Source organism: Nanorana parkeri, unplaced genomic scaffold, assembly GCF_000935625.1.
Source record: "Nanorana parkeri isolate BGI_ZX_2015 unplaced genomic scaffold, ASM93562v1 scaffold105, whole genome shotgun sequence".
NCBI classification, from domain to species: Eukaryota; Metazoa; Chordata; class Amphibia; order Anura; family Dicroglossidae; genus Nanorana; species Nanorana parkeri.
In genome coordinates, this window is record NW_017306373.1 from 738059 (window position 1) to 750095 (window position 12037).

General features: G+C 39.5%; 1 protein-coding gene across 1 annotated transcript in view; it reads right to left on the reverse strand.

Moving 5' to 3' along the window:
• Window positions 1-1285: 1285 nt before the first annotated feature.
• ATP9B (ATPase phospholipid transporting 9B (putative)) overlaps window positions 1286-12037 on the reverse strand; it is a 245998-nt gene continuing 235246 nt past the window's right edge. The window contains exons 27-30 of the mRNA XM_018553011.1: window positions 11698-11755; window positions 7878-8081; window positions 3845-3877; window positions 1286-1858 (exon numbers count right to left, since the gene is read on the reverse strand). Coding sequence (XP_018408513.1) covers window positions 1722-1858; window positions 3845-3877; window positions 7878-8081; window positions 11698-11755 — 432 coding nt within the window. The 3' untranslated portion in view covers window positions 1286-1721. The remainder of the gene's footprint in view (window positions 1859-3844; window positions 3878-7877; window positions 8082-11697; window positions 11756-12037) is intronic.

Sequence of the window (12037 nt, forward strand, 5' to 3'; positions counted from 1 at the left end):
ACAGATACAAGGAGAGACAAGCAAAACGTTGGAGGAGATCTAATCCTAAAAACATAAATGGAATATATTGCCGCTTCCCTTTTTAGATATGGTGGTTACATGAGTTTCCTTTTTCAGGTAAGGACATTTTCTGCAAGTACAGGAAAAGTTCTGGTGATCTTGGAAGAATTCCAGCATTCTTGTAACTTCCTGTGTGTGCAATGAACTGATATCTCAAAACAATCTTATTAGCCTTTCCAGATATGTTTTGTTAACCTCAACCACCCCTCTCCCCTATGTAATGGAGATAAGGAGAGGGGGAGGAGGTGTTAGTAGTCCACATCAGGAAAGTACCCTAGGGACACAATGCTGCTCCTCCATAGATACAGTGAAATGAGTGAGCGTTGTCACGCTAGGCAAGGAAATGTGTTACTGGCTGGATCCCCAGGTGAATAAAAAGAATAAATGGCCTGAAAAAAGAAACCTAATGTGGCCACCATATCTAAGGACTGATCAACTGCAATGTATAACATTTCTGGTTTTGGGTTTAGATAGGCTTGAACTGATGTCTATATAGGATGTTCAGATCACTGTGAGGAAAAAGTGTCACTGCATAAATATTCTGTAGTAACACGTTAGGAAAGCCCACAAAAATCAATTGGGGGGCACGACTGTGTGTGTTATCATGCACTTTGACTACAAGGTAAGGGGGACTTCCAATTACATGTGTTACATGTGTACAATAAAGCATGTAAAAACATGCACACATATGTGCGTTACTGCATAAGCATACATGCAAAGCTCTCCTTAGAATGATGTACTAATGACAAGTCTCCTGTGATGTGAAAGGAACATATCAAACAGTTATCTGAACAAACCATTACAGTGCATTTATCTCATATACACAGACCACTTGGAGGGTAGAAACAATAATGAATGAAGATGAGGCTTTGCCAATCAAACTGAACCAGTGACAAGGCTGAGTCATGACATTATGATATATATATATATATATCTGGAATATGGTAGAAATTGCTGATGATGTCACCAGTTCCCAATTCACTAGGCTGCATTCTAATAAACAAATCATGAACCCACATAGACAGGTTCATAGAGAGTGTAGGTGGGTACTGCGCACATTATTTATTTTCTATTTTATTTTCAATGTACACAGTGCTTTACATACTACTCATTCACATCAGTCCCTGCCCTCAAGGAGCTTACAATCTAAGGCCCCTATCTTATATGCACCCAGATTAGGAGCCCATTAACCTTCCAGCAGGTTTAAAGCTTGTCTTCATTTCGGACAGGGTGTAATATAACAATTACATTCCCTTTTAGAACAATTTCATTCTTTTATGTATGTCTAGTGCAGTTTTCTCAAAGTTTATACACAGAAATATAGCAGCATACAAGGGAATAAAACATGTACATCAATTTGGGTGGAGGTGTTTTATGGCAACTTCAAGGAATGGAAAAAAGAGAAAAAATATGGCAATGTCAAGTTGTCATACCTAATAAATGAGACATCAGAACCAAAGGAATCTTCTTGACTGACTTATATCAGTGATAACATCTACTCATTCTGTCTTGCAGAAAGAAAACGCCTGCCATTTGTGCTCTTGCTTCTCTGTGGCCCCTCCTGTCACTCATTCATAAGGCTGAAGTCACTAGAACACAGCGAGGCAGCATGTGGCATGTCACGGCTGTAGTGGCACGCTTTAGTACTCACAGGTTAGAGACTATGACGAAAGCTTAGAGTAACTTGGAGGAGAGAATTTGCGCTTCAAGTACTTCAGAATGTAGAGGGGAAGACAACTTACAACAGTAATCGCTGATACTTTCCACAGGAAGGCCAAGGTGGCAATGAAAGCCACATCTGTTAAAGAAAACAGAAATCATTTCAGCAATTCTAAAAGTTACAGGTAAGTCAATGTAGGATAAAGAAACTGCTTGGGTTGAAATTGCAGAGTGTGTATGTGTGTGTGTTCCCAAGTAGATGCAGCACTGCTCACTTTCACGGCATTGCCAGACCAATATTTTACGGATCACTGTTATTTTTCAAGCTCATAAAATCTGTGAGCATGAAAAAGAACGGTGACACCTATAACACTTCTCTGACAATGACGTACATGCAACACTGTCATAAACATATTGCAGCAGAAAGGTGAGTGGAACTGCATCTCCTTGGGAACACATACTTACTTATGTATTATTAGTTGTTTGTTTTTATTTACTTTTGCATGATAGGAAGGAAGGAAAAAACTTTCATGCAGATTCATCTGACCAGTCCACCCCACAGAAAAAGGTGACTCTAATGACTTCTATGCTTAGAAACATAACAACATACAAAACTAGGAGTGTGCTAACATCTTTAGGAAAGTCAGGTAACATCTTTAGGAAAGGTATACACAGAACGCATTAAATTAAGCCTACCAAATATCGTATGACTGTGTTCAGTAACATTGGCCTTTTACTGATTAATTCTTCTGAAATAGCGCTTGTCTTTGCTACTGACATCATCAAACACGAACATGTACCAAGGAGATGCATCAATTAACTCATATATAACAAATATGTGTTCTTCTGTGGCAAATCCCCCTAATAGATGACCAGAACTTTAGAGGAGCAGAACTTGTATTAGTACATAAGGTAAGATATGATGACGTGCAGGTTTGAGAGGATTGTCTAAGGCCCTGAAAGAATGGAATGTATTATTAGGAAACACAGAGAGGTAGGTAAGCAGCAGCAGGAAACAGGGGGCAATTTGAAGGAGCCCAAGAACATTTTCTATTCAAAATTCTATTCCACATGAAGTTAGACCCCAGATTTTGGCTACACTGGCTATCTGGCTTCTGGGTATTGTTAAAATGTTTTGATATTGTAAGTAAAATATAGGAGGGCACTTAACAATAAGAATGATAACTGCACATGAATGAAGATCCACTAACACTTAGCTACTTTTTGCACAAGAATGTTGCTCCACTGTGAATTCATTAAAGAGACACTATCCCCTTGACCATGCAGGGCAAAGTGAAGGTGTCTCTACAAAGGCCCCACAGCCTCTTTATACACACACCTTACCATCACTCCCTTAAAGCTTCTTGTTCCTTCCTAACCAACGAGAATACCCCACACTTCCAGGTATGGGGGAGCATGTAACCTGCTCCCCCATGACAGTGCTCAGGCTTAGCAGCCAGTCATGTGACTGGAAAATTAACGTCCCCTAGCTTTGGTTCTGGCCCACCAATTCTCTTGTACTAACCTTACTTTTGCTCCCTTGCAGCTCCTTGCTCTTGCCATGCTGATGTAATTCTGATAATTTTTGGGTCAGTGACTTCTGATAACAGAATTGTAACTTCTCTGGTTTTCATTTGCATTGATAAATTATGGGTTTGCTTTAAATTCAACAACATAGACAACAGGACATCTCTCTGCCTCGCTCCTTGTGCTTTCACTTTACTACTTGTATCTCTAAGGGTTATCGTTGCTATCCTCATCAGCTTAACAGGGATTGGAATTCGTGTAGTGCTTTATGAAATACTTTGTTTCTTAAACTATCAAGTGAAGTCAGAACTCCTGATCCGTATTTTTTTGGGATTAATGACTATAACCAAGACAACCAAGTAGCTATAAACAATGACCACCTGCCTATTTCCCACAGCACAGGTTCCTTTTGAAGTATAACACATTCTATAACACAATTATCGGATACAGTATTTAACCCTGGCAATTCACTATGTGTGGGTGAAATATGTAATACAGAAGAGCCATATAACTTCAATAGAACTCTATAAACATAGAATATACTTAATATTGCCATCTAGGTAGCAGAAGAGCTGATGAACATTTTCATAGCACCTACCTAAGAAAGCTCCCAATGACACTCTACCAAGACCTGAAGTAAGAGATAAAGTATAAGAAGCAAGAAGAAACTAAAATAGTTAAAAAGCAAGCAATTAACACAGACGTAGGATTGAAATTAGCAGCATAGATAGAGATATCTCCCTGGAGGATACTGCTGCTCTCTAGATCATTCTCCAAATATTACACATTTTCCTGTAGTCGGTGTCATATCTAGCCTTACATATGCTATCTGGCATTCCACAGTATCACATATATTCAATTCTACTCAAACTTTTGTTTGCTAAACTATGACTTAACTATGACTACAGGGACAGGATTTCTGGACCCGAATGCAAAACTATTATTTGCTCATCTATATGTACAGTACTTCTAGAGTACTCTTTTTGAAAAATATAGTGGAAGTCCAGGCAATTTATTTTTTCATCTGGAGCAATCCTTACCCCTAAACAACATGCTTTCCATTTTACTTTATAAGATACTGTCTGGCATTACTTTAAAAACAACATGAGGATCATGAAAATAAAGCCATAGAAGACTGAAAAGCTCCAGGAAGAACTCTAATGGGGATGCAAGAAGAACAGAGTACCTGCTGATAAATGTTGTACATGTACATGATACTCCATCACATATAATAGAGCTGTCATAAGATCCAAATAGTCTGGAAAGCAATCACAACTTTTGTAGTTCATAACACGCTATCAAAAAAATGTGAGTATACAAGTGGTCTCCTGGGTATTCAAGAAAATAAAAAAAACATTTCTTTGAAAATTTTGCCCCAACCTTTTCCGATATTATGACTTTCCAATTTGCGTTGGCTCAATTGTTACTGCCAAAAAAGGATATTTACAATTTCTTAGGCAGTTATTCTCAGAAACATCTGCACACATAAAAAAACAAATATGTATACTTACCTTGTTTTACAGGTATCTTCGGCTAGGTCAGATAATGTCACAAGTCTTCTTCGCCCTCTACTTGGGTTAATCCTAAATGCTGTAGAGAGCCCCATTATGTTATTATGAGTGGCGCGATGCCATGCTCTCTGCAGCATTCTTGGGTGAGTCCGCGGAGGGGGTCAAATCCTTAATGCCATGAGCTGTGTGTGTTTGTATGTATGTGTATTTAAGTCTCAATATGTGAGCCTTGACAAATCTGACCGTTTAGATACCTAGATTTCTTCTGATCGCTTTTGTTTCATTCTTTTTTTTTTAACTTAACAAAAACCCAGGAACCTATGTTATACATTCTAAAATATTTTATGCCTACTGTTTTTCTATGCATCTAAATCTCTGATTTGTAAGTGGAAGAAACCAAAAGAGTCACAGTGCATACAACTATCTAATCTTAACTTGCTTCTTCATAGGATGACAAGTCAAAGGGTGGCCCACATATTTGCCCATTACTGCACCACTGAGATTCTTTAGAACCCATTCTAGTTACATTTAACTTTTAACAATAAATATGTATGCTGCTTTTGACCATTCAACTATTTAACCACAGCAGCCAGTTTGGGACACACTACCTGACACATCCAGAAGTGTCGGACAGCAGCGGCGCCCAGAGCTCTTTAACCCCTTAGTGACCAGTGACATCCATAGTACGTCACTAGCACCGGACCCGTTTAAACAGACTCCCGCCGGGACTCTACAGTATTTACAATTGTAAAGCCGACTTTCGGCTTTACAATAGAAGCAATCAGCCGTCTCAGCTGTCGCCCGATCGCTTTTCCGGGCAAGTTAACAGTTACCCCCCCCGACATTATCCCCACCGCGTTTACCACGCCGCGTGACTTCCCCAAAGGGTACAAATTGCTTTTTCCACGCCGAGGCAATGGTTTGTTTAGCCGCCAGCAGGACGTGTGTGGCTAGGCGGTGTTGGTTTTTTGTGAGGAGCGGAGACTTAAAGTGCAGTAAGGCCAGCCAAGGGTCCTTGCGGAGCTGTATTGAGAACAGTTTTTCTAGCATACGGAAGACTCTTGACCAAAACCTGGCAAGCATGGGGCAGGTCCACCACGTATGGAGGACATCACCTACTGATGAGCATCCCCTAAAGCAAGAAGATGAATGCGAAGGATGGAGACGGGCTAATCTGGACGGTACCAAGTACCATCGTGTGAGGGATTTGAAGGCCGTTTCCGCTGAGGAGATGTTGATTGAGCAGGTGGCCATTGAGGACCAAATTTGCTGCCATTTCTCTGGTGGTTGTGATGTTCAGAGGTCCCTCTCCCATTTCCCCACGTAGGGGAGTAGATCAGCGAGACCAGTTTAGGACTGAGTGGGTCGCGTTTACAGGTATGCTCAAATACTGTTAGGCCTGCCCGAGGTGGAGTTGGTGTGAGTGCTGATTTGGCCCAATGTCGAATTTGAAGGTATCTGAAATGTTCGGCGAGCGGTGCTCCCTTCCTGTCCCTGAAATATTCCCAACGGCGGACCGATCCGCCGTCTAGCAGATCATAGAGGTATGTCAGTCCTGTGGAAGCCCACCATGTGAATGCCCGTGGGGAGTCTAGTCCCGGGGGGAACAGAGGGTTACCTAATATAGTGAGTAGCGGGAGGTGCGGGGACTGTAAGTTACTGGAATATCTAGTGGAGTCCCATAGGAAGAAGGTGTGGGTCAGAATGGGGCTCAAACAGGGCGGTGGAAAGGTCAGATTTTACATTGTGTAGATCTTCTTCATGAGAGTCGATTACTGTGACAATGTCGTCCACCTTGTATTCAATGTCGTGTATCCTGGTGCCCAGCTCCCTAATGTCTTTGGATAAGTAAAATCACACCATACAACCGAGACAGGCGTTCGTCCGTTTTTTTTTCTACAGGCGGACGGCAACTAGTTAAATGAAATAAAAGTAAAAATAATAAAACATATTTTTTTAAAGTCCCACGTAAACACGGGTCGGGTGCGCCTACATATGAAAACGACAATCGCGCTATACATGTTGAGTATCGCCATGCTCGCCAGAGTGAGAAAATAATTCTAAGGCCAATATTTATGCGTATCTCTAAACTGATGACCTGTGGGGGCGTTTAAAGCGTCATCTATGGACTTTTTGGGGTACTGAATTTTGTCGCAGTTTCATGGATGCACACAATTTTTAACCTGGGCATGTTGGGTATCTATTTACTCATTGTAACATCACCTTTTATATTGTATAAAACAAATGGGTATTTTATTGTGTTTTGGGGCATTTTGCTACATTTGGGGGTTTGATAATACGTTGCGCTAATATCGTGCAACATAAATGCCAACATTTTATTCTACAGGATCTCAGCCTGCAGAAAATATATAATGTGTGGGGAGTTGAAGTAATTTTCAGGCCTAAAATGTGGATTATATCATGGGTGCAAAAACGAAAAACAAAAGGCCTCAGTCACTAAGGGTTTAAAAGAGTGAAGATTTAACAAACCACCTGCTAAGAGGTGAGTATAAAACAAGTTTTTTTACAGGGTGGCTTTGTTTTGTTTTTTTTCTCATCATGACAAGGTCTCTCTAAAATAATTGTATTTAACTCTCTTTATGTGTTTGTAGTTTTGTGTTCCGCCATTTACATGTAATCTAAATATACAGGCATTTGTGCATATGCAAGTCCTTTCTTTTATTTTTAGCCCACATTATAAAAATGTCAGCTAGACATGTTTTGGCAGTTGAAGCCCACTGCTTCACAGCAATGACTTGTTTTTTACCCAACCACAACCAAGAATTAAGATTATGGCTTAAAACAGTGATGAAAATAGAGAGTGTACATGCACAGCTCATTTACAAAACGTACAAGTATTAAATGTAGGTTAGTAACAAAGCTGAAATATAAAAAGAAAAAGAAGGGGTGAGCTGGGAGCCTTCAGTCATTCTACGACCAAGGATACATTTGATATTCTAACGTTCCACTTATATAAATTTATATCTTTAAATGAGTAGACCAGCTAACCAAATATTTTGGAATCTACTGTAAGTCAGAGGATTTTTTTTAAAGATTTGATTTAATTCTACGAATCACAAAAAACTCTTCATTAATAACATAATATAGGAGAATACTTGCCGAAGTACTCATTGAGGAACGCGAGTGAAGCCATATAGCAGCCCAGGCTGAAAAATTCAGCAACAACCATTAACCAGTGCCATGTCCTTATTGTTAATGCGACCATGAGCAATTCTGTCAGTATCAAGGCAGTGAAGGAGATGGCTACCACATGTACAAATTCCGACTCAAACAGTAGCAGCGCTCCATACATCAATATGCCACCTACAGAAAAAACATTAATAATTACACTTGTAAGCCATTGGGTGACATGCACAATAGTTATTGCTTAACATTCAAAAAATGCCTGGAAGAGCTCTTAAGATCCCTCAGGAATATTTTAGTTATTGTTTTAGAATACAGTTATCAGCATCTATATTTGCATATGGGCACAAAGTGTAAGTGCAAAGCCCTACCAAGTGCAATGCTTGTACTATTATTGTCAGTGGCTTTTAGTCATATCTTGACATAATATCAGTAAACAAATACTTTTTGCGCTGGGATCTGTGTCCTTCTAACTAAGCCGCCAGCACTAAATATGAATATCGCACTCTTCAAAAACAACATGTTTAAGAAAGTGCAGTGCTATCCCTAAAATCTCCTATACCGTGGATAATTGGTGCAACAGTGCAAAACAAATACAACATAAATTGTTATATATAGGCAAAAAAAAACAACATTGCACAGCCCTGGGGGCAGCCCCTGCTGGTGGTAATACATTAGTTGTGGTCTGTGGGGAAAGGTGTGCAGTATATGAATTGGTGTGGAATTTCAAAGTGGATAGGGTCACAATGAAGAACATTTGCACTGTTGTCACAGTTCAAGGAATGGATGTGGAATGACACAACAGAAGTTAAACTAAGCTTTACTTTTGGGTATGCCATTTATGATACAAATAAAAAGACTGAGAATCAGCAGCTTGAAACACAGAGTAGGGTCAAACAATTGACGTTTCATATTAATTATCGTTCACATATGAAGTTTATTTTTTTGTTTACTCCAGATACTATAACAATATATGTTGCATTTGTTCTTGCACTGTTGCTCTAATTAGCCACATTACTGTATAGGAGGTTTTAGGAAAAGCACTGCACTTCGCTAGTGACACTAAACGCAGGAGTTAAATCTTTAAAATGCATTCAAGCACCTTAACTATTAAAGGAGAACCATGAGGCGAGTGCTTTTCACTCACCTCATAGTTCTAGCCGACCTGTGACAATGAGACTGTCAGAGGTCGGCTCAGTAGATCGGGAAGTGAGCGAACACATACCGGCGTTCGCTCACCTCTCGTTCCTGTCACAGCTCTCTGCCGTGAAGGGGAGGAGCTGGATTCCCCCCTTCCCGCCCCGATCCCCCATCGCTGACTGGCGGAACGGACGGGGGAGGGTACAGCTGGCTCTGCCTCTAGATAGGCAGAGCCAGCTGTCACTCACGCAGCTGGGCGGATCCAGACATAATTGTCGGGATCCGCTTCAGCTGCGGCATCTCAGTATACCACGAGCAGTAGCTCGCAGTATACTGTGGCGTCTCAGTATACCGCGAGCTGCAGCTCACGGTATACTGAGCATAGGGTGACAGGAGGACGCTAGTTTGTGTCCTCCCGTTACCCTAAGGAGAACTATGGGGAAAAGCCTTAACCCCATAGTTCTCCTTTAACAAAACTACATCATTTGTATATCAAGCAGCTGTAGATCCTCAAATCATCTCTGAATTCATGCTGACACTGTCCTTCCTTCTGGAGGGTGACTACTTTTGTTCCCCATGGTCCCTGTATGTGTTTTAAAGTAGCCACCACTCCAATCTCGCTCCTGTGATAGACTACAATCTCAATACAAATGAGTAAAATAAACATGAGATTGTAGTCCGTCACAGGAGTGAGCTTGGAGCTTTGGCTACTTTACAACACACACTGGGAACATGGGGAACAAAAGTAGCCACCCTCCAGAAGGAACGACAGTGTCAGCACCAATTCAGAGATGATTTGAGGATCTACAGTCGAGTGATACACAAATAAGATACATTTTTGTTAATAGTTAGGGTACTTAAATGCATTTTTAAGATTTAACTCCAGAGTTTCATGTCACTTTAACATATTGTTTTTGAAGAGTGTGATATTTCAACATAACATAACATGCAGTAACAATTAAAAACACAGACAAAATTCACATAGATAATGAAATAGAGATGAACAGATTGGATGAATATGATACTATCCAGGTAAATCATAGTTTTTGTGACTCATCCGAATATACACAGGTATCATCAACCGGTCTGTGTAGAATCCAAACTAGATTTAATGTCTGCAGTTAGCATGAATACGAAGCAAACAAAACACAAAGACAAAATTCACAGTCTTTTGTCCTTATTGTTTCATTCAGTGATAAATATATTTGTAAGATAAATTATTAAATAGATCTAGAAACAGATATTAAAAGAACTTTGAGATATACTAAATGCTTTCAGTTTACAATACATAGTAAAAGTATTATGAGGAATCTAGGTAAACAGCTAAACACATACATGCAAGCCGTTTTAACTGGCAAAGGATTTCAGTTTTTGTCCACACCCAGTCCTGAGACCTGATTTTTCTCTATTGCAGTTAAGTAATACAACTTGGACATCACCAGCCTATGACTGGACACTGAAGAAAAACCGCAGGCTGATAAGCTCATCTCTCTGTCCCTCTGTTTTCTCCTTCTATCAGCATGCTCCTTGTTAGTCTATAAGCACTACACCACAACTGACTGGCTTCTTGTCCTGCTTCTCCCACTTCCAGTATGAGCTCTGCCATACTATAGATTGCAAGAGGCTGATACCACGTCAAATCCAGTTACTAAGACTGTTTGCAGTTAAAAATTAATGCAGTGATTATTTATGAATACAAAGCTGAATTAATTTGTGTCTTTTATGTTTGCTTGGAGTTCAGATTTAATTTGAAATCCAGACAAACAGCTACAAACAGTAAGTAAGTTGTTTTACTACTCCTTACCATCTTGTCTTGAATTGTATTGTGATTGTAATGTCTTCCTTATATTGTAAAGCGCTGCGCAAACTGTTGGAGCTATATAAATCCTGTATAATGATAATAATTATTGCAACCTTCTGCTTGGAATACCAATGAGCATTCAGTCAAAGATGAATTCTTTCATGTGTCCGCCCAATCACAGGGCCCTCCTAACATTCTTCTCTTGAATTGTATATATCTCCTATAGTTACCTAAACATTTCTCTTTCCAACCTGCACAGGTTGAAAAGATTGACAGCATGTGCCACACAATATATTCTGACTGGTTTTTGCCATGCAAGAGATCATATAATAAAATATATTTCGGGTACTTACAGTATATATGTAGTATTTAAAAGTACATTCGATTTATTTTTAATGAATGCATAGCCAGACTATAGGGTGATTTTCTATTGCTTGGAGTTCCTATTTAAACCATAACTGTATAGTAGATGTTGCCAATCCAAATAAAAAAACTGCTCTATGCAGCAAAAAAAGACATTCTGCAAAGTCATGAAAACATGCTTTGCAAACCTGGCCCTAATTTTAGCACAGACTGAACCATGTGCAATATGAGAAGAAAAAGTTAATAATTTTACAGGATAAAGCTTTAATTAAAAACAGCACTGATTTTAAGTGACGTGCATCAATACAAATACCAATCACCCATCATGCACTGCACATTGGCAGGGCGCACTGCCGGACTATCGATTTACCTGATAAAAACAAAGCAATATATGACTGTTGATAAAATTTTAAGCTGGCGGAAGCAAACCTGGAAGGGAAACAATAATGGCAGACAAAAATCCTTTCGTCTGCCTAAATGAGTCTCTCTTACCTTGGTATATGCTGATTAAAACCCAGATGAGGAAGGTTTTAAACGACAAGGATCTTCCCTGTGAAGAAAAAAAGGGAACGTTAAAGAAACAGGATTGCGCTAATAGTAATGACTGGTCACAATCGGAGTACATACAAAGTTTACTTTTCTCTCTCATAATATTATTGAAATAAATCAATGAATAAACCTTGAATAGAAAAATATTATCTGATACCCAAGAAAGCATAAAAGGAGAACAAAGATGGTTTTAATATATATAAATCTTTTCTAAACAAAAAGCTTTTTCAAAAAATGAATACAAGGTGCACCCATGACATTGGTATTGCAGGTCATTCTAGGT